Here is a 27,670-nt window from a genome sequence, read left to right as displayed (position 1 = left end):
CTAAATTTATATATTGATATATATTATATATAATCATATTTATATTATATACACACATATAATTATAATATATATTATATATTACATATTATACAATATATTACATATTATACAATATATAATTATATACATAATATGTATTAATATATAACAAACATAAATATATAATATATAATGTATATTTTATATAATATATATTTATATGTATATTATATATATATATATATAATTATATTAATATATAATATATAGATATTGATAGACTAATTTAAATATACTAATGGTCTTTTTTATTTTTATTTTTTGACAGGCAGAGTGGACAGTGAGAGAGAGAGACAGAGAGAAAGGTCTTCCTTTGCCGTTGGTTCACCCTCCAATGGCCGCTGCGGCCAGCGCGCTGCGGCCGGCGCACCGCGCTGATCCGATGGCAGGAGCCAGGAGCCAGGTGCTTTTCCTGGTCTCCCATGGGGTGCAGGGCCCAAGCACCTGGGCCATCCTCCACTGCACTCCCTGGCCACAGCAGAGAGCTGGCCTGGAAGAGGGGCAACCAGGACAGAATCCGGCGCCCCGACCGGGACTAGAACCTGGTGTGCTGGCACCGCTAGGCGGAGGATTAGCCTAGTGAGCCGCGACGCCGGCCTACTAATGGTCTTTAACCTACTTAAAGGACTGCTGATTTTGGAGCAGGGTAGCCTTCCTCCATTCTGACATTTGCTTAATGCGCATTTTATCTGGTCAAGAATCTAGGCAGTCAGCTAGTGTCAGAGGCCTTACGTTAATCTAAGTTTCAATATAAGCTGTGCCATTTAAGTGACTATTAAGAGTTGATTTTTCTTCATTTTCAAACTACTTTGCCTACAAATAGCCTAAGAATTTTTTTCTTCTTACTCTTTGGATAATAATTTTAAAAGACCATTTAGATTTATTTCTGATTTTATTGTATACTATTTGTATACTACATGTTACCCAAATCCATGTATGCATATATCTGATATATATACACATGTCTACATGTATGTACTTAATTTTCTAGAACAATGTTATTTATATGTCTAAGAGAAAGTATGTGTGTGGGTGTGTGTGGGAGAGAGTGTGTATGAATATATACAGATTACTTAAAAAAACTTGTAAAAAATGAAATTAGAAGATTTTGGCACACTCAAAAATTTGAAAACCGTGGATAGCTTTTCATAATGTATATTTTCCATGGATTTTTGGAATTACTTTTATATTTTCATATTTTATCATCAAGTGCAAAGTATTAGGAAGAAACGCAAAATGGAAACTAACTACAGGATAATTTTTATATATTTTTGTGCTACTCCTCCTGCAAAGACCTTGGTATCCATATATCAGAAGAATCTGCTTTGTAGCTCGACACCAGCCTTCCTCTCACTCTATGTACCCCTGTGTCTTCATTGGTTTCCAGAGAGAAGGTTTGTGTGTGTGTGTGTGTCTGTATACCACCATATCAGAAATACGGTGGGACTCTTACCCGTCTATTCATTATGTGGAACCAGCAGCTGCCTTCTTGAGCCATTTGCTGTTACCTATTTTTTTTTTTCTTTCCAGAGAGAAAGGGGACTTCAGGTCTCTGCTATTTTGTAAGCCAAGGTCTCAAACTCTATGAATCTCCCTCAGAGTTGAAAGTGAAAAAAACTCCTTGGAGAGCACACTGTGTGCTTCTGGCATCCTCGGTGTTGTAATCATTCTACTCACTCAGATGCTGTCGAAAAATTGCCTGTGCTCTTTCTGTCTCCCAGGCATCTATTTCCATGACACACAACGATTGATTGAAAAGTGAGCCACTTAGTCAAGCAATTTATGAGTGTGTGGCTCTTGACATAGCACATAGTTAAGGAGAATCTTGCTGTTTTTTCCCATGATGTATTTCCTCAAATAGAGGTTGAGCTCAGGCCCAGAGGTCAAGTTTTTTAGGGAGATATCTTGAATGACAAAACGGAATTAATTATTTCTACATAAAGGAAGGAAACGGGAATTTTATTTTCTAATCCCTGTCTCTTGAACTTTTTGGTATAATTTTAATTTTAATTTTGTTTATTTTTTTTTAAAAAATTTATTATTAAATAGTATTTACTTAAAATACATTTATTTTTGAGAGAGAGAAGGAATAAAAGTACACTTTGGTCTACTGGTTCATTCCCCCAAATGCCTGTGACAGCTTAGGAGCTGAAGCCAGGAACTAGGAACGAATCCAGCTTTCCCACGTGAGTGTCAGAAACCAAGCTGTCTGAGCCGTCACCTGCTGCCTCCCAGGGTGTACGTTAGCAGGGAGCTGGAAGCAGAAGCTGGAGCTGGGGACCAAACCCCGGCTCTCTAATGTGAGGTTCACAGAGATGTTAATCAGCATCTTAACCACTAGTCCCAATGCCAACTCCTCTACTTGTGTCTCTATAGAAACCAGATCAATTGATGAATTCCATAAACTTGCTGAACAAAACCCGATACTGTTAATACACTGAATTTCTAAGCTTTCATTTATATTTTATGTATGTCCTGTCAAGAAACACAGCTTATGTTTTATGACTTTCAGAGATAGCAGCATGAACAGGGAATTGCACACTGCCATTGGGTGTCTCCACTTGGATTTGCTTCTCAGGGATGGAAAATTCCTGCCCTTCAACCCTTAAGGTCGGAGCTTTCCATCTCGTCTGTTGACTCCGAGCCAAAGGATCCTGTCCAAATTTCCCTCACATACTCTGAGCGTTTGGAATAATGCCCTTGACTGTCATGTCCAGTTTTCTAGGTTTGCTGTTTCAAGAGAAGTCAGCAATGAAAGGTGTTTCTCCTTGTTACAGGATGAAACTCGGGGGATAATTGTGTAGGCCAAGGCCCTGCACAGCGGGAGAAACTCTGCTTGAGCGTGGAGTGCCAGTGTCACCTTTGATATCCTGTGTGTCTGCAGCCGTGTGCGGACACGGCTGCACTGCCCTGGGTGCAGAGTGCTGCACTTAACCTCTGCAGCCTCCGCATTTTCTGCATGAGCGGCTGTGAGGCCACGAGCTCCACGCCCTCCCCAGGCCTCCCTGGCTCTCGTGGTGCCAGCCTCCTGTCATGCTTACTCTCCATCTAGTGGGTTTTGCAATCTCCACCTGTTCACGAACACTTTGCAAGTATTGCTGTTGACACACACATCATCTATACTATGACTTACCCAACAGTGCTATTTGAATTAGTGTTTTAACTTTATTTATTTATGAAGACAATTTTGTGTCTTGAGTGCATATTTAGAAACCTAAACCATTTACCATTAGGGCAAGGAAAATATCAAGATTCACATAATGGAGACACAGTGTTGGGGAACCCCTTGAAATGTAGCTCCCTGAGTACTAGGACTTGATGCATCTGCACAACATCTTGTCACTGATTCCTCCCATTAGCGTGGGTTGCAGACTTCCCATATTCCAGAATTGTGAATGAGATGGGAGATAGGATTGAGGTGGCCCATGTTCTAACAGAACATACAGTTTACTGAGGAGTGAAATGAGAAAGATAAAGAAATAAGTGACCCCCTCCACCTGCCAAAACACCAAGAAGTCCTAATAAAACAGACACAAGGATGACAAGTTCCATTGAGGTACTTGGTTTTCTTGTTTAGCTTCTACCTTTATGGAAAGTAAAGGTCAAGTACGTTGAGTGGCTTACTCCAAGTCCTGGAAGTATCTGTGGCAGAGCCAAGCTTCCTCCAGTCAGGGTCAGTGTGCACATGGGCGTCACATTTACCAGGTGCCTGCCAATGCTGCACTCATCCACTCTGACCAGTTAAATTCTTGTTGATATTTATTTATTTGAAAGGCAGAGTTACAGAAAGAGCTGGGGGAGGGGGCGGGGAGGAGGGACAGAGAGAGAGAGAGAGATCTTCCATTTGCTAGTTCATTCCCCAAATGGCTACAACAACCGGCCCTAGGCCAGGTGGAAACCAGGAGCCAGCAGCTTCTTCAAGGTAGTCCATGTGGATGCAGGGATCCAAGGATTTGGGCCATCTGTTGCTGCTCTCCCAGGTACCTTAGCAGGGAAACTGGATTGGAAATGGAGCAGCCAGGAGAGTAACCAGTGCCCATATGGGATGCCAGCACCACAGGCAGAGGCTTAGCCCACTGTGCCACAGAGTTGGCCCCTAAATTCTTGTTCCTAACCTGTTTTCTGGAGTACTTGTAACTGAATTTAGAAATACCTGGAACCCTTCTCATTCGTTTGCCTTTTTTTCTTCTGCTTCAAACTCTAAGTTGTCTGTTTTGTTTTTCAGTTAGTCAGATACTATAGCCTGATTGTTTCCCCTCCTAAATTCGTATGTAGAAATTCTAAGCCCAAACTGGTTGGTATTGAGAGGTAGGAGCTTTTGGGAGGCAGTTCGATCCCTGATGTGGAGACGTTATGAATGAGATTAGTCCCCTTAGAGAGGAGCCCCCAGAGAGAACACAGAATTTGGCACACTGCAGTCCAGAAGAGGGCTCCGGCTAGGCACCAGCCAAAAAGCCATCCTGGTCTCAGCCTGCCAGGCTCCAGAACTGTGAGACGTGCCTTGCTGTTCCTAACAGTATTCTGTTACAGCAGCCTAAGCTGAAGGAGACACCCAGAAACGTGTCTGTCCTCACAAAATTGACTCCAAAATGGAGATTTTGTGGGAATCAAAACCAGGAAACCACTTACTTCAGTTGTGTGAAAGGAAGAGTGAAGCATTTAAGTTAAAAATTATGAAGAGTATGAAACTACAGGATGACATCGTTAGCTGCTGCTGTTACTAACTCAGGTAAATAGTGGCTCTTCTTGACATTGCAAATGAGGACATTCTATAAAGCAGTTACTCCATCCTTCAAGGAAGCAGTAGGGGTTGTATTTAGGATTTTAATGCAATGTTTAGACTGTGTTGAAGTTTCATTTGAACCCTCAGGACATTCAGGATAGCAAAGCTGTGTGGAATTTTTAGGTTTGAGGATATCGCCCTCTTCTGGTCACTAAAAGTACTCCTCTCATAATGTTTTCTAGTTCATCTTCAAATGGATATATAACTTAAAAAAGTGTGAGTATCTTTTTCTTTTAATTTAAAGGCAAGAAGAATATATGCTTTTGGTTCAAGGTTTTAGGAAGGGGTATCCCTCCCCCCAAACCCCCAAATTCCTCTCCTAATCGCACTTACACAAAATGTGACTGTGTTCTCTAAGATGTTCTCACGGGATACAGGGTGTGTGGGTAGAGTATCTTATTTTTAAAGTGGCTTCTCTCGAATATTTCCGCCATTGGTAAATTATACTTTTAACGCATACATAACTTCTGAGGGTTGCACCCATTTATCAGGAGCTGGTTTTTCAGGGACCCGGTGTTGGGAACGTTGTCATTTCTCCAGCCTTGGCTCCTCTCTCCCCATGCCTCACATTGAATACTCGTGCCGTCTTTGCGTGGTCCCTTCCCAGGCCCCTTTCATTTGTCCAAGTACAGAATGGCTTTGCCTCGGGCTCCTTCCATTCAGTGACATGCTGAAGTGGCTTTTCATGGCAGTCTCATAACCGAAATAGCATTTCCATGCTTTCCTGGTGTCAAATGGATATTGAGACAGAAAACGTGAAAAATCTAAACTGCAGTTCTGTATCTCCATTCATGACAATGTGCTTTAACGTAAACACAAACTGAACCTACTGTTTGTTTTTGGAAGTGATTGTTGAAAAGTCAAGAGACAGGAAGGTTGCCATGGAAATCAGATTCACCTAATTAGAAGGCTTAACCTAAGACTGACATAAAAGTGATTTGGCCTCAATCTTGATTTAAAAAAAAATGGCTAAGATGTGCAAGTACAGTGCCTGCCTTTGTGTATAAAGGCAGTGAACTACACAGAGGGAAAATCAGTCCTTTTTGATTTTTCTGTTTTTAGGAAAATATGTACATCAAACTTTTTGAGCTTTGAAGATGTGAAATAACTACAAAGGAAATAACGAACTTTTGCACATAAACCTAGCAAAAATGTTACCTAAACTTAAGCATCTATTTCTCTATGTTCTGCTGGTTTGCCTGATAATAATATGGAAACTAAGATTTTTTAAAACTTTTATTTAGTAAACATAAACTTCCCAAGTACAGTTTATGGATTACAGTGGCTTTCCGCTCCATAATTTCCCTCCCATTCGCTCCCCTCCCATCTCCCGCTCCCTCTCCCATTCCATTCACATCAAGATTCATTTTTAATTATCTTTAAATACAGAAGATCGATTTAGTATATATTAAGTAAAGATTTCATAAGTTTGCACCCACACAGAAACACAAAGTGTAAAATACTGTTTCAGTACTAGTTATAGCATTACTTCACATTGGACAACACAGTAAGGACAGATCCCACATGAGGAATAAGTACACAGTGACTCCTGTTGTTGACTTAACAATTTGACACTCTTTTTTATGGCATCAGTAATCACCCTAGGCTCTAGTCATGAGTTGCCAAAGCTATGGAAGCCTTCTGAGTTCGCCGACTTCGATCTTATTCCAACAGGGTCATAGTCAAAATGGAAGTTCTCTCCTCCCTTCGCAGAAAGAACGGGACATCAAAGAAGGAGAAAGGTACCTCCTTCTTTGATGTCCCGTTCTTTCTGCTGGGATCTCACTCACAGAGATCTTTCATTTAGGTCATCATCATCGTCATCTTTTTTTTTTTTTTTTCCCCAGAGTGTCTTGGCTTTCCATGCCTAAAATACTCTCATGGGCTCTTCACCCAGATCCGAATGCCTTAAGGGCTGATTCTGAGGCCAGAGTGCTATTTAGGACATCTGCCATTCTATGGGTCTGCTGTGTATCCCACTTCCCATGTTGGATTGTTCTCTCCCTTTTTGATTCTATCAGTTAGTATTAGCAGACACCGGTCTTGTTTGTGTAATCCCTTTGACTCTTAGACCTATCAGTGTGATCAATTGTGAACTGAAGTTGATCACTTGGACTAGTGAGATGGCATTGGTACATGCCACCTTGAAGGGATTGTATTGGGATCTCCTGACACGATTCTAACTCCACCATTTGGGGCAAGTCCGATTGAGCATGTCCCAAATTGTACATCTCCTCCCTCTCTTATTCCCACTCTTATATTTAACAGGATCACTTTTCAGTTAAAATTTAAACACCTAAGAATAATTGTGTGTTAATTACAGAGTTCAACCAATAGTATTAACTAGAACAAAAAAATACTAAAAGGGATAAAGTATTGCATTGTACATTAATAGTCAGGACAAGGGCTGATCAAGTCACTCTTTCTCACAGTGTCCATTTCACTTCAAGTTTCCCCTTTGGTGCTCAGTTGTCGCCGATCAGGGAGAACATATGGTATTTGTCCCTTTGGAACTGGCTTAATTCACTCAGCATAACGTTTTCCAGATTCCTCCATTTTGTTGCAAATGACTGGATTTCATTGTTTTTGACTGCTGTATAGTATTCTATAGAGTACATGTCCCATAATTTCTTTATCCAGTCTACTGTTGATGGGCATTTGGGTTGGTTCCAGGTCTTAGCTATTGTGAATTGAGCTGCAATAAACATTAATGTGCAAACAGCTTTTTTGTTTGCCAATTTAATTTCCTTTGGGTAAATTCCAAGGAGTGGCGCTGTGGCTCGCTTGGCTAATCCTCCGCCTGCGGCGCCTGCACCTTGGGTTCTACTCCCGGTTGCTCCTCTTCCAGTCCAGCTCTCCAACGGAAGGAAGACTTTTCTCTCTGTCTGTCTCATTGTCTAACTCTGCCTGTCAAAAAAGAAAAAAGCAGAACAGATGGGCAAAGGAAACTAAGATTCTTGAGAGAAATACCTTTTCTGAAGCAAACTTAAAAGTGATTGTTTCCTACTGGCCTTAGAATGAACGTGCACCTTGCGCCATCTAGTGGTGTCTATGTGGAAGACAGGAGCAAAGCAAAGCGTCTGTTGTGCAACAGTATTAGGTGGCTTTCAAATTATTTGAGATAAATTGTCAGTTGAGTTAAATTAACACAACTGTAATTTACTTTAATATTTAAAGGTAAAATTGTTTTCTTTTTAAAAAGATCCATTTATGGGGCCAGTGCTGTGGCATTGTAGGCTAAGCCCCTGCCTGTGGCACCGTAATCCCATGTGGGCATCGGTTTCAGTCCCAGCTGCTCCAGTTCTGATCCAGCTCCTTGTTGATAACCTGGAAAAATGGTGGAGGATGTCCCAAGTATTTGGGGCCCTGCACCCACGTCAGAGACCTGGAAGAAGCTCCTGGTTTTCTGATCTAAAGAAAGATTTATTTATTTATTTGAAAGGCAGAAGTAGAATGAGATGGAGAGTTCAAGGTAGAGCTCTTGCATGTGCTGGTTCACTTCCCAGATGGCCGCAACTGCCAGGACTTAGGCCAGAGCTGGGGGCGTTATCCTGGTCTCCCACCTGGGTACAGGGGTCCAAGAACTTGGGCCATCCTCCACTGCTTTCCCAGGTGCGTTCACAAGGAGTTGGATTGGAAGTGGAGCAGCTAAAACTCAAACTGGCACCTATTGTGCATAGTGAATTAACCCACTATACCGCAACGCTGGCCCCAAAATCATTTTCAAAGTAGGTGAAAATGTCTGCAATGCATGATGGAGAGATTAGAATTTCTCTGCAGAAGTTCTACAGGGTATTGTGTTTCCTCCAGCTCAGCTTTCTCTGTGAAACTTTCTCTGATTGCTCCTGACATAATCAGTCATTGACTTGTGTGGTTCACCATTCCTCTGTGGGTTGGTGAAGACCTCTGAAGTTGTAAAGCAAATCCCAAACTTGAACTAGATGGATTAGGGTTGTTAAACCTGTGCTAGGCCGGCGCCGCGGCTCACTAGGCTAATCCTCCGCCTAGCGGCGCCGGCACACCGGGTTCTAGTCCCGGTCGGGGCGCCGGATTCTGTCCCGGTTGCCCCTCTTCCAGGCCAGCCCTCTGCTGTGGCCAGGGGGTGCAGTGGAGGATGGCCCAGGTGCTTGGGCGCTGCACCCCATGGGAGACCAGGAGAAGCTCCTGGCTCCTGGCTCCTGCCATCGGATCAGCGCGGTGCGCCGGCCGCGGCGGCCATTGGAGGGTGAACCAACGGCAAAGGAAGACCTTTCTCTCTGTCTCTCTCTCTCACTGTCCACTCTGCCTGTCAAAAAAAAAAAAAAAAAAAAAAAAAAAAAAAAAAAAAAAAAAAACCTGTGCTAGATGTGTGCTGATGTCAAGGCACACAGCCTCCCTGAATCTCAGCTAGGCTGTTTGGACAATGCATTGTAACAGATTTTCCTGATATAGCAAGGTCTCATGTACATTCCAGCAATGTTGACTTTTGTTGTTACCTGTATTGATGCTTATTAAAGAACTAGAACATCAGTATTTGTAGGGCTATTTTTCTTCTCTACACCTGTGAATTCCTTTAGGAAGATGATGAGTTAGAGGCCTTTGGATCCCAGATGTCTTGTGATGTGTCCCATAGGGCAAGGTTGAATGTGTGCATTTCTCTACGTCTCTCAAGTGAGGCTATGGTTGTGTGGAATTAGGGACTGGGGATTAGGCTTTGTATTCCTCATCAGTTTAGCACAGAGCCAAGAGTAATTGATTGGCATGTTCATGATCGCTCTTTGATTGATGTGCTAAAACTTGTGCCCCATTCACTTGGTCATTCAACTGCATGGTGTTAAATCCTCAAATTAAAGAAGCCCTTAATCCCCCTTTCTTTCTCCATATTCTGCAAAAATTCTATCTCATTGTTTACATTGTTGGTTGCTGAATCTTTCCTAATACTATTGCTCTTGAGTTAATGAAATGTATCCACGAATAATTGTTGTTGTTGTTGTTGTTTTTTAACTCCAACAGTTTGAAATATTCAGTGCTTTACTTAAAAGGCAAAAGTTTCTTGCTTGAGATAGAAGTGACAAGGAATGCTGTTGACATCTCCCAGGAGTTACCTTTAATTTTCTATGGGAAATCTGTCAAATAACCTGCATAGATTTTCTGATGTCTGTTTCTTTGCTGTCTCTTACCTGGAGCAAGAGAAAAATGATCTCTTTTGATGAGTAGGTTTCTCTCTAACTTTCATGTTTGTTTATGTATGCTAAAAATACAGAGGTACAGGTAAGAGCACTGTGTACAAGTGTGTTGCCTGGCTCTGGAGACTAGCGGTGGCGGAACCACTTCTTCCAGTCTGCATGGTGTACTGGACATCTGTGATGTTGCTCATCCCTTCCCAGTCACTGTAAAGATGGCTCTGCTTCCCACAGCATCTCGGGTTTACCTTGGGTTATTTACATATGGTACGACAGGTGGGCACTGTCAGCTCTGCAAGTCCTACCTTTGTTGTCTTCACTTGGGTTTCTTTGTAAGTGCTTTGGAACATCATGCCAGACCCTGTGAAGATGGAGGATTCAAGTGGCTTAAGTTGCCAGTGAACCAATGGCTTTGTCCAAGCAGAGTATCTTGGACTCCAGTTTACTGAGACCTTGCAGCTGTGGTGGGGATGCACACAGCTTAGGGAATGTGAGATTCCCAGCTAAGTTAGCATTGTGAAATGTTTGTGATTAAGTGTGCAGGTGCAAACCCAGTTTTCTAGGTTCAGATTTCGATGCTGCTGCTCCCCAGATGTGGCAAGCTGCTTAGCCGCTCCACACCTCATTTCAGAGTGATGATAGAAGTACATACCTTCTAAAGTCTTAATTCCCTTAGAACAGAACTTAGTGTTAGTAGGCATTCAAAACATATTCTGTTAATGATCACAGTATTAATATGAAGGTGTGTCAAAAGGTCTTGAGATGTGGAATTAAAAGAGAAGCTTTTTTTACTGCCAAAATTTTTGAATCTATGCCTATGAAGTTCCTTCAGAAAGCTAATAGAAAATATGTATTATGAACAAGTTATACATGAATCTAAAAATTGTATCATATTTGACTGTTTACATGAACTTTTTGAAACACCCTCCTATTTGCATTGGATTTTATATTATTAGTGATCATCAGAGGCTTCTTCCCTTCTTAAGGTGTCGTGGTCCTGGGTGATTGGACCTAGGCTGAGTAACCAGTAAAATGCACTCTTTCCTTGTTCCACCTCATTAGGAGTGTATCACTGAACTCTCTCAAACCCACAAGGGCTATCACTGGGGAGAGAGGAAAAAACTCAGGCAGAGGCCATGGGGTTGGTAAGAGAATTTGCTACATCATATACCATTTGAGATTGATAAAAATTGTTGATGACTGATGCTACATAGAGTTAGAGGCCCTGTGCAAGTAGGTGAAAACTTTAGCTCCATAAATACTGCTTCTGTTTGCTCGATAATGGAAGCTCCCATTTATGATGTGTTTGCCCCACGCTGAGCACGTACTAAGTGGTTTATGGCATAATATGACCAAACAACAGCCTTGCAGGGTGATGAGGGTTCCTTTGTGTTTTACTATGGAAGCAATGGTTTCCATAAACCCAGATTTCTACGATAACTAATGTTAGGGATAGTATTCAAATCTAGGTTGGTCTGTTTCTTAAACCTATTGGGCAGACGTAACAGGAATAAACACACATGACTTACTGTGTTCTCTATTCTGTCATGAGCAGTAGTCGTGCAGTGCTTGTAGGAGACACTATTGTATCTATTATGGATGAGCAGTGTGAAGCACAGGGGTGACATGGTTTACCAAGGTCACTGGTGAATGGGAGAGTGGAAATTCCAGCCCCATCTTGTCTGACATCTACTCAACAGTGATGGTCAAGTCAGAGACCTGGGGTCCAGACCCAGGAGTCTGTTGACCACTTTGTTTTCTCCTTTATAAGTTTGTGATCCTACTCATTGCATCCTCCTTATATGTTCTCTAAAATAATAAAAATATTTACATGCAAACCTTATGTAAGTTTATAAAGCATCAAAATATAACCATTTATTACTATAATTATGCAGTCCAGTGTACAAACTAATGCAATCTACTTAAAAATAAATGTCATATAAGTCTGTTAAATTTTCCTATAAACTTTGACTATATAAAATCATGTAAATAGATGCATAAGTCCTCTTTCATTATTTTACAGTTAAAATTTTTTTTTTATTTATTTGAAAAGCAGAATTAAAGAGAGGGGGAGATAGGGATAGAGAAAGCTCTTCAATCCTCTGGTTCACTCCGCAAATGGCTGCAACAGCCGGCTTTGGGCCAGGCCAAAGGCAGGAACTTCATCTAGGTCTCATATAAGGGTGCAGGAGTCCAAGCAGTTGGGCCATCTTCCACTGCTTTCCCAGGAACATTAGCAGGGAGCTGGACTGGAAATAGAGTAGCTGGACTTGAACTTGTGCACTCATGTGGAACCTGGCATTGCAGGTGGTGGCTTAAGCTGTTAATGCCGCAGCACCAGCCCAGTTGACACACTTTGATCCAGGCAAAGGACAGACAACTCATGTAGCCTTCTTGGTACTAATGGGGAAAGATTTTACTGACAACTGAGATGCTTTGAAATGAACATAGAACTTTGAAAATAGAGATACAACCCATTTTTATAGAGGAAGTTAACACATTTTTAGTATTTATTCTTCCTTCTAATGCTGACCAATTGTTTGACTGTTCCTTGCCACTGCAGCTGGAATGAGATCTTTTGGGGATGGATTTGCTAACAGCTGGTGCAGCTTTTGTTCTGAACTGGGGTGGCACACATGACACTTTATTTGTAAATTTAAAAACAGAAAGGGGACAGGCATTTGTCCTAGAGGTTAAGATACCAGAAAGGATGGCTGTACCCCACTCTGGAGAATCCGAGTTGACTTCCCAGCTCTGATTCCCAATTGCAGTTTCCTGCTAATATGCAACCAAAGGAGGCAACAGGATGCGTCAAGTAATTGTGTTCCTGCCACCCACACGTGAGACCTGAATTGGGATACCAACATTAACCCGACTCAGCATTGGCCATTCCGGGCGTTTGGAGAGTAAACCAGCAGTTAGGAGCTCTCTATCTCTTTCTATCTAATAGTTTTTAGAAATAAAGGTAATGATTTATTGAAATTATTGCTATAATCCCTAAACTTCTGTTGTGTTGTACTTTTGCCTTGAGTGGTATGATCACCATGGCAAGTGGTGAAGAGTTTCTGTATCTCTTGTTACGGTTGAGGGAGTTGATGTTAGCTGAAGTATGGGGTACGATTATCCTATTCCCAATTCATAGATCAGAGCCTTTGTGTGTGATGTTCCCTAACTGCTTGTGACTCTGAACTCAAGTCAAAACCAGGGGGTCCATGATCTTAGAACATTGCTGCTGTCAGACTATTTTTCTTCCTTATCTCTTCTCATTCATTGTTTCCATGGGTGTTTGCTAAGCCTAGTAAACATTTGTTGGATGATAGCAACAGGAAGACAAAATATGGCATGTTCATTAGCCTTGAAGGAGGCAGGAGAGGAAGAAGTCAGGAAAGAAGGAAGGAACAGAGACTTACATTTTAATGAACACCTGCTAGGAAGCAGATGGTGACTAGCATTGCTTACACACGAACTCGTTTTATCCTCATAAGAACTTACGAGTTAGGCATTGTAATCCTTTTGTTCAGATGGGGAAGTTAGAATGGTTAGGTTTGAGACTCAAAAGAATCACTTATTTGCTACCAAATAATGTCATGCCCTAGCCTTCCACACAAGTTTAGTTTGGGCTTGTTGAGTACAAGTCAAAGAATCCCAGTTCCAACTGGTTTCGGTTTTTAAAAGAGACAAGGCATTATCATGTCCTACAAGGAGAAATTCCAGGATAAAAATAGCTTCAGGGCTCCTGTCACTCTTGAAAAAACTGCTCAGCTTTGCTTTCTTGGTTGGGCTTCATTTCTCCTGCAGAGGAGTTCCTCCATGTGCTAAGTGGGAGAGGAGCATGGTGACAGGCAGTTGTCACTTATATAATCTCAATTTTGCAAACCGAGGAGAAAATGAGGATGCCAGAAAACTTTGACGTCTCTCATTCTAGAACAAACTTTACTATCCAACCTCCATGTTGAACTCAGCCGTGGCGTTTGACTTGCTTTTACTCAAGAGGTAAAGTGCATCTTTTATGGGAAGCATATGTAAGAATGAGTGTGTGATTTGCCCTGCTGTTTTCCTCCTGCCTCTGGTATCCTAGAAACACATGGCTGATAGAACATTATGTTCTCAGGGTCCCTGAGTCTCCACAGTGACCAAGATGTATGTTAACTCATGACAAAATTATACTCTGTTATGTTCAGCTGCGGAGATTTTTAAGGTTGGTTGTTAACCACAGTGTAAGTTAGCCTCCTTTGGCTAGTTAGACCAGGGAAAGATACTGGTCTGTCTGGCTCAGGTGTGATGCCAGTCTTTTCCTGCCTTTCAAGTTTAGTCATATAGGCAGTATCCACTGATTCAGGATACTAGCCCTTTGGTTAGATTTGCATACTGTGGTGGGCATGCCTGTCCCTGAACATCATTGAGTAGGGGAGGGATATATCTAAATCAAAATAATATTATCCAGGCAAATGTCTACCAAAAAGAGAAACTCTCAATTCTGTAATTGTCACCGTACATATTTGATTACCAGCATACTCACACACTTGTATTTGGGGTTATTGGATCAGTATTTGCTTCCTTGCCCTCAATCTCAGCATCAGGAGAGCAGGTATTTGATTGTATGTCCAGTGCTTAGCACACTGCCTGCAGAGACCCAATGTCCAGTGTTTAATGAATAAGCACATAAATAAAAAGTAATGGTGAAGAGAAATGTACAACTTTTAAGAAGATTTTAAAGTACATGTCCTGGTCAGTATGGTGTGAAATATTGTGATGTGAAGGCAAGAGAATTATGAATTAAGAGATTGGCTATTTTTGAGTCCTAAAGATCACATCTTGACTGTGCTGTGTGCTAGGACTATGTGCAGATTAACCATTTAGAGTCTTAATTTCTCATCTCTGAAACTAGAGTAGTAACACTTTTATAGAATTTTATGAAAGATAAGTGACAAAGAGGATTGAGAGCACTTAGTGTAGTAGAAGCAGCACACTTAACTCCTCCTGCTGGCATAAATGAGAAGGCATCTAATGCTGGTAGGAGGGATTAGGCTTTGGAGAGGAGAAAGTATTCCCATTCAAATTGGTTGGACAAACTGGAATGAGAGCAGTAGAGGCGAGTATAGATCAAAAATGAACTGATTTTCAAATGTGTGAGGTGGAATTAGCAAGCATTTCCTGATGGGGTGATAAAATTAGTACTGAGGTAAGGTTTGACCTCTGGAGATGAATTATCTGTAAAGAGGATGAAATCTTGTGGAGTAAGTAGATGTAGGGGTGTGTGTGTGTGTGTGTGTGCGCGCGTGAGTATACACAGAACATATGAGCTAGCGATTATTTATATGTAACCTCCAAGTTATTTATACATGAATACATAGCTGTACTTGAGGATAAAGGCTTTCAAATTTCTGAGGCCAGAAGCATTATTCCAAGAAAGTCAGTGTTGGTCGGGCGGCGGCAGGCGCAGGGCCAACTCAGCGGACGCTTCGTCCCAACCTCCCGCTGCTGTCCGTCGCTGGAGGCCCCGCGGAGCCTGCGGAGGTCCTCGGCTCCAAGCGCTGGGCAGACAGCGACCCGAGTCCATGGCCCCCGCGACGGCGGCTCCGTCTTCCTTGGCCGTCAGGGCCTCCAGCCCAGCCGCGGTACCCAGCTCCTACGGGGCTTTATGCAAGGGGCTCTCGCGCACACTCCTCGCCTTCTTCGAACTGGCCTGGCAGCTGCGCATGAACTTCCCCTACTTCTACGTCGCGGGCTCAGTGATCCTCAACATCCGCTTGCAGGTACACATTTAACGTTTGGATTAACTTGCCGGCCCCCGAGGCCAACATGGTGGCCGACTCCCGGGAGGCCTTGCGGCGTGGCGCAGCACCCGGCGAGGAGCTTCGCGGTCTGGCGATAGTGCCTGGGCTCTGCCCGCGCCTGCGCTCTTCGCTCCTAGCCGACCTTCTTGGGCGGGACAGAATGCCGGCCGCGATTGAAGTGCGCGGTTCCGGCAACCGAGACTATCACGTTAAGACCCACGAACTCACCTAAGAAGCTTTGCGCCCTGAAAGCCTACTCTGAACGGATGTAAGGACCTGACCAAGGGCATAGCGTGCATTCAGGAAAAAAACTGAAAAGTAAACTGGGATAACGTTGGATTGGATTGTAAGCAAGACTTGAATAAATAAGAAGCTGAAGTTATTCAAGATAGGTGGAAGACATCCGTTTCTTCACGGGAGGAGAAAATGACAGTCATCGATTTTCAGTGGGGAAAAGCGTCGCACACCAAACGCAAACGTCCGCAGGATTTTGAAGAAATAGAGTTTAAGAAAATGAATCTTACAAGTGCCCAGTGAGCAGCCTGTGGACCCCCAGCAGAAAAAGAAGCAATCCACTTGCTCTGGACACTTGGCTGTTCCCTGAACAACATTCGAATCGTCATCATCATGCTCTCTGTGGCTTTCCTCTTTTAAAGGGATATTTAAGTTATGGTTACAAAGTAAATGCAAATGTTTTTCAGCTCTTGATGCAAAACTAGAGTTTATAAGGGAGAATATGAAGTGGGGAGGAAGGTTTCTGGATTAGCTGTAGTGCTTATAAAACAGGAGCTGGACAGACACCGTGGGTTGTTGACAGGAGCAGAGGTGTTCCTTAGGGGACAGCTGTCAAGTTCCTAATATATATACTAAAGTTCCTAATATATATACTATATATCCTAAAGAGGATCGGTGACGGAGAAGGCTTGAAGTCAACAGAAAGGGACCAAAAATGGAGAGTTTGATGGGATGCCTCAAAAACAATAAAAAATTCTAGATTGACCAGTGTATTTGAAATAAACAAGATTTTTCTTATCTCAGAGAGTCTGATAAATTAGTGGCCTGCAGATTTTTCAAAATAAGAGAACAAAACAGGTAATTATGAACTGAACTCCAGGAAAAATAAAGGTTCAAAAAGTATGCAGCATACCTCAACTGTGATTAATACTAGCTGTGTAAAGTTAGCCAATATTATGTAAATACGGAATAATCATTTAACGAGTGATTTACAGACGTGAGGAGGCTGGGACAGGATGAAAGCTGGGTGTAATGAGGGAGCGTCAATCATGGTCTAATGTAGACTAGTCCATGAAAAGCAGGATAAACAAATTGGAAAAATAATCAGCTGAGAGTTAAATGTGGTTTGCTCTGGATAAAGGATATCAGGGTGGATAGAGAAAAGGCAGAGAGACTTGCTGTTTTTCACTACCAGTCTTACAGTATTGATTTCATTTTACCTGTGTATATGCTGTAATTAAAAACAAACTTTTATTTTTAGAAGTTCTCTAGTTAAAATGTATACCACTGGGTTAAGAGCCAAGAAAGTAGAATGCAATTGAGTTTTTAAGTCGAAATATCCCTATCAAAGTATAAACTCTGTGTGGCCTGAGGTGAGCCCATTAACCTCTCTTTTGTCAGCTGTTAAAAGGTAAACATACCTGCCTTGAAAGACTAGTCTAAGAATTAAAAGTAATTAAAAACCAAAAAAAAAAAAAAAAGTCAGTGTTGGTCATGTGAGGTACCCTCCAATGGAGTCTAGTATAGTGACTCAGTGTTGATTTTAAGTATTCCCATTTGCACATACAAAAGAGTAAGAGAAAATAGTGTCTGAATGCAATAGCGAAAGCGTTAGATTCTCTGGGGGCACCTGCCAGCATGGATATAAAACATGACAGAGCAGATCACAGCACTTGGCGCAAGGTGATGAGAGAATGGAACCCATAGACACTGCTGGAGGAAATTTAAAGTGGTTCAGTCACTTTGGCATGCTGTTTGGTAGTTCCTTAAAAGATTAAACAAAGTTACCATATGACCCAGAAATTATAACTGCAGGTGTATATTCAAGAGAAATGAAAATGTATGTTCATCCAACTGACATGTGAATGATCATGGCAGCATGGTTCAAAATAGAGTAGAAACAAATGCCCATCAACTGACGAACAAATAATTAAATATTTTTACCATGTAATGGAAAATTATTGGGAGATAAAAAAGTAGCTGATTCATGCTACAATGTGGGTGACATATTTGCTATAAAATAAATCAGACTCAAAAGATGTCATACTATGTAACTTTTGATATGAAATGTCCAGAATAATAAAAATTCATAGAGACAGAAGGTACACAGTGGTTACTTAGAGCCAGAATAACTGGATTAGGGCTGGCAGTTTAAGGGTATGGGTTTTATTTGGAGTGATCACAATTGTATAAGTCTGTTTTCTGTTGCTGTATCAAAATATCTGAGGCTGGTATGTTGGTCCATTTTTCATTGCTGTTGCAGAATACTCAAGACTGGATAACTTTGCAAAGGGAAGTTTATTTGGCTCACAGTTCTGAAGATTCAAAGGCATCATGCCAACATTGTGTGGGCCATGGCCGAGAACATCACAATGGCAGATGCAAATATAGGAGGAAGTGATCATCCCTCATGACAGGAAGCCTGAGGATGACTGGGGTCCCACAGTCCCTTCTGTGATATGCTTCTGATTAACCTAAGAACCCCTCACCAAACCCCCACATCTTAAAACTTACACACCACTCACAGAACTGCCATAGTTGGGACCAGGCTCTCAACACATGGGCTCTTGGGTACAAACTCAGGCCATATCCATGTCATCTGGGTACCATTTAAAGAAAAGGGGTTTATTTTGCTCACAGGTTTAAAAGCTGAAATTGAAGATCAGTGGCCCCATGAATTTGACCTTTGGTTTTGTCACCTCTTGGTGGGTGGTATGGGGAAGCTCAAGTGAGAGAATTGTAAGACAGGAAGTCAAAAAGTGAGGAGGAGCCAGTCTTACTGTTGTGTAACAACCCTCTCAGAAGAACCAACCAAGACCCCAGGAAAACTAATCTATCCTGAGAGCAGTATCCTCAATGACATAATGATCTTCCACTAGGTCCCACTTCTTAAAGGCCTCATACTGGCTACCATGCTTACAAAAGTTGAGCCTTTGGTTGTGTTGGTTGGTGGGACAAGCTACAGAAAAACTGTTCTAAACCTGTGTTGATGCTTGCACAGCCATTCATGTACACTAATATCCATTGACTTGGGCCCTTTAAATGGGTGATTTAGCTGATTGTTGAACTATTTCTCAATAAAACTGTTAAGAAAAATGATGTCCTAAACAGCACTCTGGCCTCAGAATCAGCCCTTAAGGGATCTGGCTGAAGAGCCCATGAGAGTTTCACAGGCATGGAAAGCCAAGACACTCTGGGGGGAACAAAAAACCTAAATGAAAGATCTCCGCGCGTGAGATCCCAGTGGAAAGAACGGGTCATCAAAGAAGGAGGTACCTTTCTCTGAAGGGAGGAGAGAACTTCCACTTTGACCATGGCCTTGTCTAAATATGATCAGAGTCGGGGAACTCAAGAGGCTTCTATAGCCTTGGCAGCTCATGACAGGAGCCTAGGGTGATTACTGAGGCCATAAACAAGAGTGTCAATTTGTTAAGTCAACAACAGGAGTCACTGTGCACTTACACTTCTTGTAGGATCTCTGTGCTGTACATTGTGATTTAATGCTATACTAGTACTCAAACAGTATTTTTCACTTTGTGTTTCTATGTGGGTGCAAACTGTTGAACTCTTTACTTAATGTATGCTAAACTGATCTTCTGTATATAAAGAGAATTGAAAATGAATCTTGATGTGAATGAAGGGGGAGAGGAAGTGGGAAAGGGGAGGGTTGCGGGTGGGAGGGATGTTATGGGGGGGGGGAAGCCATTGTAATCCATAAGCTGTACTTTGGAAATTTATATTCATTAAATAAAAGTTAGAAAAAAAAAATGATCTTTGGAGATAGGGCATGAACATCAGTAGTTTTATTTTAAAGTTCCCCAGATGACTCTGATGCATAGTAGCAGCTGAAAACTGCCAGTCCAGATGAACTGACCCATCTCCATTGTCATACATCCAGTTAAACCACCTGTTGTCTCTGAGGAATGGGAAGGAGTTGGAGCAGTCTGTAACATATATTTTCATTCAAGAACAATTTCATTATTTCTTTATGTAAAAAAAAATTAAAAGGCCATTTGGATGTAAAAATGACACTTGGTCATGAAGGTTTTAAAAATACTAAATCAATGTAAACTCAAAATAGAATCAAAGATAGCATAATAAAGTGGACTGTAAAGACTAGAAAGGAACTAAATTTAGGACATGACCATAAGATAAATGTTCTGGAGAGGTGTCAGGAGTTGTAGTTACTGATGGTGTTTTGCATTTTCACTTGACATACCTGCATTTCTATTATCCAAATGAAAGTCAATCTTTGAGGATGAAGTGTTTGGTTTTATAGTTAAACTTGTAGAATTTTTAACATCTACTTATGTCCTAAGTTCAAAAAATTTACTTATTAGTTTCAAGAAGACATTCTTGTGCAATTGTTTGTGTTTCAGATTGACATTCTGGAATACGAAGTCACAGATAAAATGACTAACTCCCTAATATTTAGAAAGATCCCTGCTTTTATTTAAAATACAAACTTCTTGTTTTTCTAAATCAGAAAATGTGTTTCTTAGGCTAAAGAATACTTTTTTAGGGCATGAATGCTTTTCTTTGGTCAAGTGAAAAATGTTTGAATTCTTAAACATACCATGGCAAGGCATACAAGTTGTGGAAGCCATAGTTTATGTTTGTGTTTTATAGACACAACTCGCTACGGGGGGGGGGGGGATATCTCCTTATATAAATTTATTTAAATCTGTATGTTTGCAAAACTTCTTATGAAAAAGAGCAGTCCCTCATTATAATTCTTTCATCTCTAATTCCTGTTTGTTTTCATCAAATGCCATTTATTTATTATGCCATTGTAACTGCCTTTCTAGTTTTGGAAATTGTTAATTTATTACAATGATAAGATATAGATTAAGCTCTTTTTAGTCATGCATCTTGCACATTTTATTTTTAACTATTTTTAAATTTTTATTCAAAAAGAGTACAGATTTCATGTTCTCTTGTGTCTCCATATGAATGTTAATTTTTTTTCTAGATAAGAGAATAACATCTTTGGTGTTTTGTTTGTGATTGCATTGAATCTGTCAGTTGCTTTTGGTGGTATTGATGTTTTGATATTAATTTTTCCAATCTACAAACCTGGAATATTTTTCCATTCATTGTGTCATCTTTTATTTCTTTTATTAATGTTTTGTAATTTTCATTGTAGAAATTTTTCATTGCATTGGTCAAATTTATTCTGAGGTATGCAAATTCTTATAGCAATTGTGAATGGTATTAATATCCAAAGTTTTACTCAGCCATGACATTTTTTTGTGTATACAAAGGCTATTTATTTTTGTGTGTTGATTTTATATCCTGCAATTTCACTAAACACTCTTTATGAGTTCCAACAGTATTGGTAGAGTCTTTGGGTTCTCCTTTATATAGGATCATGTCATGTGCAAACAGGGATAATTTGACTTTTTCTTTTCCAATTTGTATCCCTTTGATTTTTCTCTTGCCAAATGGCCCTGGTTAAAACTTCCAGAACTACATTGAACAGCAGTGGTAAAAGTGGGCATCAACTTCTGGTTGTGGATCTTAGTGAAAAATACTTCCAACTGTGGGTTTGTCATATATTGCCTTGATTATGTTGAGGAATCTTCCTTCTATATCCAATTTATGTAAGGTTCTTATAATGAAGTGATGTTCTATTTTATCAAATGCTTTTTCTGCACCTATTGAAATAATCATAGTTTTTATTATTCAATTTGTTAATGTGATGTATCACATTTATTGATTTGTGTATGTTGAACCATCCCTGCATCCTGGGATGAATCCCACTTGATCTGGCTGAGTGATCATTCTGATATGTTGTTAAACTCTTTTAGCTAATAGTATTTTTGAGAATTATTGCATTTATGTTCATCAAGGATATTGGTCTATATTTTTCTTTGTCTTTTTCTGTTTTGGGAATTAAAGTGATGATGGCCTCGTAGAGTTTGAGAGGATTCACTCTGTTTCAATTGTTTTGAAGTTTGAGAAGAATTGGAATTATTTCTTCTTTAAAAGTTTTATAGGGGCTATTCACCAACTGAGTTATAAATTATTATCTACACTTCAGATCTCAAGAGGAAATGGTAGAGAGTTGTCCTTTTTTGTACTTGGAATGTATGGTAGAATTCAACTATGAGTTACCCTTGCCTGATATTTTCATTCCTTTTTTTTTTTGGTGGTGGTGGGAAGAAGTATGCATCTTTGATTCAATTCTTTTAAAGGAAATGGGCCTTGATTGATTATATTTCTTTTTGTGTAAGTATTGGCAATTTGTGTTTCAAGCAATTGTTCTGTTCATTTAAGTTATCAAATTTTTGTGCATAGTGATTTTAGTAGCCCCTTATTATCCTTAAGTTTCCATGGAACATTAATGTTCATTTCCAATGATGGCCACTCTTTGATTTCTGATACTGGTAATTTCTGTCTTTCTCTTTTCTTAATGAGCATGGAGAGAGGTTTATGAATTTGTTATTTCACTGAAGTATCTTTTGGTTTTGCTGATTTTCATATATTATTTTCCTATTTTTCAATATTATTCATTTATACTTCAATTTTCATTCATTTTCTTTTTCATGCTTCAATTGTTCTTCTTGCTACAGTTTCTTAAAATTTATTATCTGGGAACATTCTTCATGTGTTTTGTGAACATTCACAGTTTCAGGTGTATTTTGTTGTCCAGACTGTGGTCCATCCATGGAAGCTTGATCTTGTTGGACAAAGAATTCTGTAAATATTATTAGACCAAAGTAATTGATAAGGCTATTAAAGCCAAATTTATGCTTCTGGTTTTTTGCATTTTTGAACAGCCAGTTAATGGAAGATTGATGTTCCCAAATATAATAGTGGGACTTTCTCTCTCTCCTTGAAATTTTGTCAATTTTTAAAAAAATATTTATTTATTTGAAAGTTAGGGTGTCTGGGTAGAGCAGGAGTGGGGAGAGACAGAGAGAGCACACGCGCGTGTGCAAGAGAGAGAGAGAAAGAGAGAGAGAAACAGAGAGAGAGAGATCTTCCATTCACTGTTTCACACTTGAAATGACTGCAATACCTGGAGCTGGGCAGGCTTAAGCCAGGAATTCCATCCTGGTCAACCATACAGCAGAAAGACAGAGAGATGGATTGAGAGGGGAGCATCTGGAATTCCAAACAGCACTCCAAAATGGAATACAGGTGTCCCAAGCAGTGGCGTACCCTGCTTTGCCAGAATGCCAACCCTCATTCTGTAGGTTTTTGAAGTGTATTTTGCAGTTCTGAATTTAGGTGTATACACAAATTTGCTAGGTTTTAAAGCAATGGCTGCCTAATCATTAAGTAATCTTCCTGTTTGTCTCTGATAATTTTCCTTGTTCTGAATTCCATTTATCTGAAATTAGTGTAGTACCTCCAGCTTTCTTTCAATTAGTTTTAACATATCTTTTGCTATCGCTTTATTTGAACTTGTCTGAATCAGTATATTTAGTGAATGTCCAAAAGACAAGAGGTAGCCGAACATTGTTATTATACTCACTTTGTCAATCTTTATCTTTTAATGAATATATTTAAAAGATTCACATTTAAGCCTTTAAATAAGAAGATGGTTTTCATCCTATTTCACAATGGTTACTGTTCCTCTTCCCTGTCATAGCTAATAAATGATGTTTCTAAGCCCTCTACTGTGAAAAGTTGGTGGGATTCCTCAAGATAAAGCAAAGTATTGGATCCCTAAGTCCATGTTGCCTGGGAGTTTCCCATTCATGGTAGGAATGGCCTCCAGCCACTGGGTAAAATTGCCTTCACACAAAGTTACCCTCTAAGTGCTTCAGCCAGGGCTCTGTTCCAGATAAGCAGGTCCCAGCTGTGATTCCAGCTTTACGACCTTTGATGATTCCTGGGTGCTCATTGCATTGTAACTGCAACTCCTTAGTGTGCCCAGAGAAGCTGTTGATATTTGTTTTGTTTAGCTTATTATTGTTGTAATGAGGAGAGTAATGACTTTCAAGTCTTTTCATTTCGGAAATGATACTTGAAAGAACTTCCACTTTGACTATGACATTGTCTAAATAAGATCGGCGTTGGAGCCTCAGGTGATTACTGACGCCATAAATAAGAGTGTCAATTGTTAAATCAACAACAGGAGTCACTGTGCATCTACTCCCCATGTAGGATCTCTGTCCTTAATGTGTTGTACTATGTGAATTAGCGGTATAACTAATACTCAAACAGTACTTTACACTTTGTGTTTCTGTGTGGGTCCAAACTGTTGAAAACCTTACTTAGTATATACTAAATTGATCTTCTGTATATAAAGATAATTAAAAATGAATTTTGATGTGAATGGGATGGGAGAGGGAGAGGGAGATGGGATGGTTGCGGGTGGGAGGGAGGTTATGGGGAGAAAAAGCTGCTATAATCCAAAAGCTGTACTTTGGAAATTTATATTTATTAAATAAAAGTTAAAAAAAATAAGAAAAAAAATACAAAGAGTGGGAATAAGAGAGGTAAGAGATGTGCAATTCGGGACATGCTCAAGCTGACTTACCTCAAACGGTAGAGTTAGAAACATACCAGGGGATTCCAATTCAATCCCATCAAGGTGGCATGTACCAATGCCATCTCACTAGTCCCAGTGATCAATTTCTGTTCACAATTGATCATAATGATAGGACTAAGAACCAAAGGGATCACATAAACAAGACTAGTGTCTGCAAATACTAGCTGATAGAATCAAAAAGGGAGAGAACGATCCTACATGGGAAGTGAGATACACAACAGACTCATAGAATGGCAGATGTCCTAAACAGCACTCTGGCCTCAGAATCAGCCCTTAAGGCATGCAGATCCGGCTGAAAAGCCCATGAGAGTATTTCAGGCATGGAAAGCCAAGACACTCTGGGGAAAAAAAAATAACCTAAATGAAAGATCTCTGTGAGTGAGATCCCAGTGGAAAGAACGGGTCATCAAAGAAGGAGGTACCTTTCTCTGAAGGGAGGAGAGAACTTCCACTTTGACCATGGCCTTGTCTAAATATGATCAGAGTCGGTGAACTCAGGGGGCTTCCATAGCCTTGGCAGCTCATGACAAGAGCCTAGGGTGATTACTGATGCCATAAACAAGAGTGTCAATTTGTTAAGTCAACAACAGGAGTCACTGTGCACTTACTCCTCATGTAGGATCTCTGTCCTTAGTGTGCTGTACATTGAGATTTAATGCTATAACTAGTACTCAAACAGTATTTTTCACTTTATGTTTCTGTGTGGGAGAAAACTGTTGAACTCTTTACTTAATGTATGCTAACCTGATCTTCTGTATATAAAGAGAATCGAAAATGAATCTTGATGTGAATGGAAGGGGAGAGGGAGTGGATAAGGGGAGGGTTGCGGGTGGGAGGGACGTTATGGGGCGGAAGCCATTGTAATCCATAAGCTGTATTTTGGAAATTTATATTCATTAAATAAAAGTTTAAAAAAAAAAGTTTTATAGGGGCAAGTGCTGTGGTGTAGTGGGTAAAACTGCTCCCTCCAGTTTCTGTATTCCATATTGGTGCTGTTTCAATTCCCGGCTGCACTGCTTCCTATCCAGCTCCCTGCTAATGCACCTGGGAAAGCAGCAGAGGATGGCTCAAGTACTTGGGTCCCTGCACCAATGTGGGAGACTTGGAAGAAGTTCCTGGCTCCTGGATTTGGCCAGGCACAGACCTGGCCATTGTGGCCATTTGGGGAGTGACCCAGTGGATGGAAGATTGCTCCCACTCCCATTCTCTCTCACTCTCTCTCTCATGTGTGCACACCCTATCTCTCTCCCAACCTCCCTTTCTCCCTCCCTCTGCTTCTGCCTCTCTCAAACTCTTTCAAATAAATAAGTCTTTTTTAACTTTTATTTAATAAATATAAATTTCCAAAGTACAGCTTTTGGATTACAGTGGCTTTTTCCCCCACATAACTTCCCTCCCAACCGTGACCCTCCCCTCTCTGGTTCCCTCTCCCCTTTCATGCACATCAAGATTCATTTTTAATTATCTTTATATACAGAAGATCGATTTAGTATATATTAAGTAAAGACTTCATCAGTTTGCACCCACACCGAAGCACAAAGTGTAAAATACTGTTTCAGTACTAGTTATAGCATTACTTCACATTGGACAATACATTAAGGACAGAGATCCTACGTGGGGAGCAGATGCACAGTGACTCCTGTTGTTGACTTAACAATTGGACACTCTTATTTATGGTGTCAGTAATCTCCCTAGGCTCTAGTCATGAGTTGCCAAGGCTATGGAAGCCTCTTGAGTTCAGACTCCAACCTTATTTAGACAAGGTCATAGTCAAAGTGGAAGTTCTCTCCTCCCTTCAGAGAAAGGTACCTCCTTCTTTGATGGCCCATTCATTCCACTGGGATCTCACTCGCAGAGATCTTTCATTTAGGTTTGCTTTTTCTTTTCCCCCAGAGTGTCTTGGCTTTCCATGCCTGTGAAACTCTCATGGGCTCTTCAGCCAGATCCGAATACCTTAAGGGCTGATTCTGAGGCCAGAGTGTTGTTAGGATATCTGCTGTTCTATGAGTCTGCTGTGTATCCCGCTTCCCATGTTGGATCGTTCTCTCCTTTTTAATTCTTTCTGTTAGTATTAGCAAGCACTATATATTCTTGTTTATATGATCCCTTTGACTCTTAATCCTGTCATTATGATCAACTGTGAACTGAAACTGATCACTTGGACTAGTGAGATGGCATTGGTACATGCCACCTTTTTGGGATTGAAGTGGAATCCCTTGGCATGTTTCTAACGACACCATTTAGAGCAAGTCTGATTGAGCATGTCTCAAACTGTACATTTCCTCGCTCTCTTATTTCCACTCTTATATTTAACAGGGATCACTTTGCAGTTAAATTTAAACACCTAAGAATAATTGTGTGTTGAACAAAAAAAGTACTGAAAAGGGTAAAATATTAAGTTCATCAACAGTCAGGACAAGGGCCGATCAAGTCACTGTTTCTCACCATTTCACTTCAACAGGTTTCCTTTTTGGTGCTCGGTTAGTTGTCACCGATCAGGGAGAACATATGGTATTTGTCCCTTTGGGACTGGCTTAGTTCACTCAGCATGATGTGTTCCAGATTCTTCCAGTTTGTTACAAATGACCGGATTTCATTGTTTTGACTGCTGTATAGTATTCTATAGAGTACATATCCCATAATTTCTTTATCCAGTGTACTTTTGATGGGCATTTGGGTTGGTTCCAGGTCTTAGCTATTGTGAATTGAGCTGCAATAAACATTAAAGTGCAGACAGCTTTTTTGTTTGCCAATTTAATTTCCTTTGGGTAAATTCCAAGGAGTGGTATGGCTGCGTTGAATGCTAGGGTTATATTCAGGTTTCTGAGGAATCTCCAGACTGACTTCCATAGAGGCTTTACCAGTCTGCATTCCCACCAACAGTGGGTTAGTGTCCCTTTTCCCCCACATCTTCGCCAGCATCTGTTGTTGGTAGATTTCTGTATGTAAGCCATTCTAACCGGGATGAGGTGAAACCTTACTGTGGTTTTGATCTGCATTTCCCTGATTGCTAGTGATCTTGAACATTTTTTCATGTGCCTGTTGGCCATTTGGATTTCCTCTTTTGAAAAATGTCTATTGAGGTCCTTGGCCCATCTCTTAAGTGGGTTGTTTGTTTTGTTGTTGTGGAGTTTGTTGATCTCTTTGTAGATTCTGGTTATTAATC

At 40.6% G+C, this 27,670-nt stretch overlaps 2 protein-coding genes across 3 annotated transcripts in view; both read left to right on the top strand.

The window, feature by feature from the left end:
• KCNIP4 (potassium voltage-gated channel interacting protein 4) overlaps positions 1–27,670 on the top strand; it is a 1,213,489-nt gene that overhangs the window by 157,791 nt on the left and 1,028,028 nt on the right. The gene's annotated exons all lie outside the window — the stretch shown is intronic.
• LOC100343432 (small integral membrane protein 10-like protein 1) lies at positions 15,411–16,797 on the top strand. The gene has a single exon (XM_008249396.4). The coding sequence runs from the start codon at positions 15,546–15,548 to the stop codon at positions 15,753–15,755; it is 210 nt and encodes a 69-aa protein (XP_008247618.2). The 5' UTR covers positions 15,411–15,545; the 3' UTR covers positions 15,756–16,797.

The sequence above is a fragment of the Oryctolagus cuniculus genome, chromosome 2 (assembly GCF_964237555.1).
Source record: "Oryctolagus cuniculus chromosome 2, mOryCun1.1, whole genome shotgun sequence".
In the NCBI taxonomy this organism is placed as follows: Eukaryota; Metazoa; Chordata; class Mammalia; order Lagomorpha; family Leporidae; genus Oryctolagus; species Oryctolagus cuniculus.
Note: the sequence above shows the minus strand (reverse complement) of the source record. Positions and strands in the feature narration are given on the sequence as shown.

What these genes read in the sequence shown, in the direction of transcription:
- LOC100343432 (XM_008249396.4), top strand. Translation starts at nt 15,546, where the DNA reads ATGGCCCCCGCGACGGCGGCTCCGTCTTCCTTGGCCGTCAGGGCCTCC.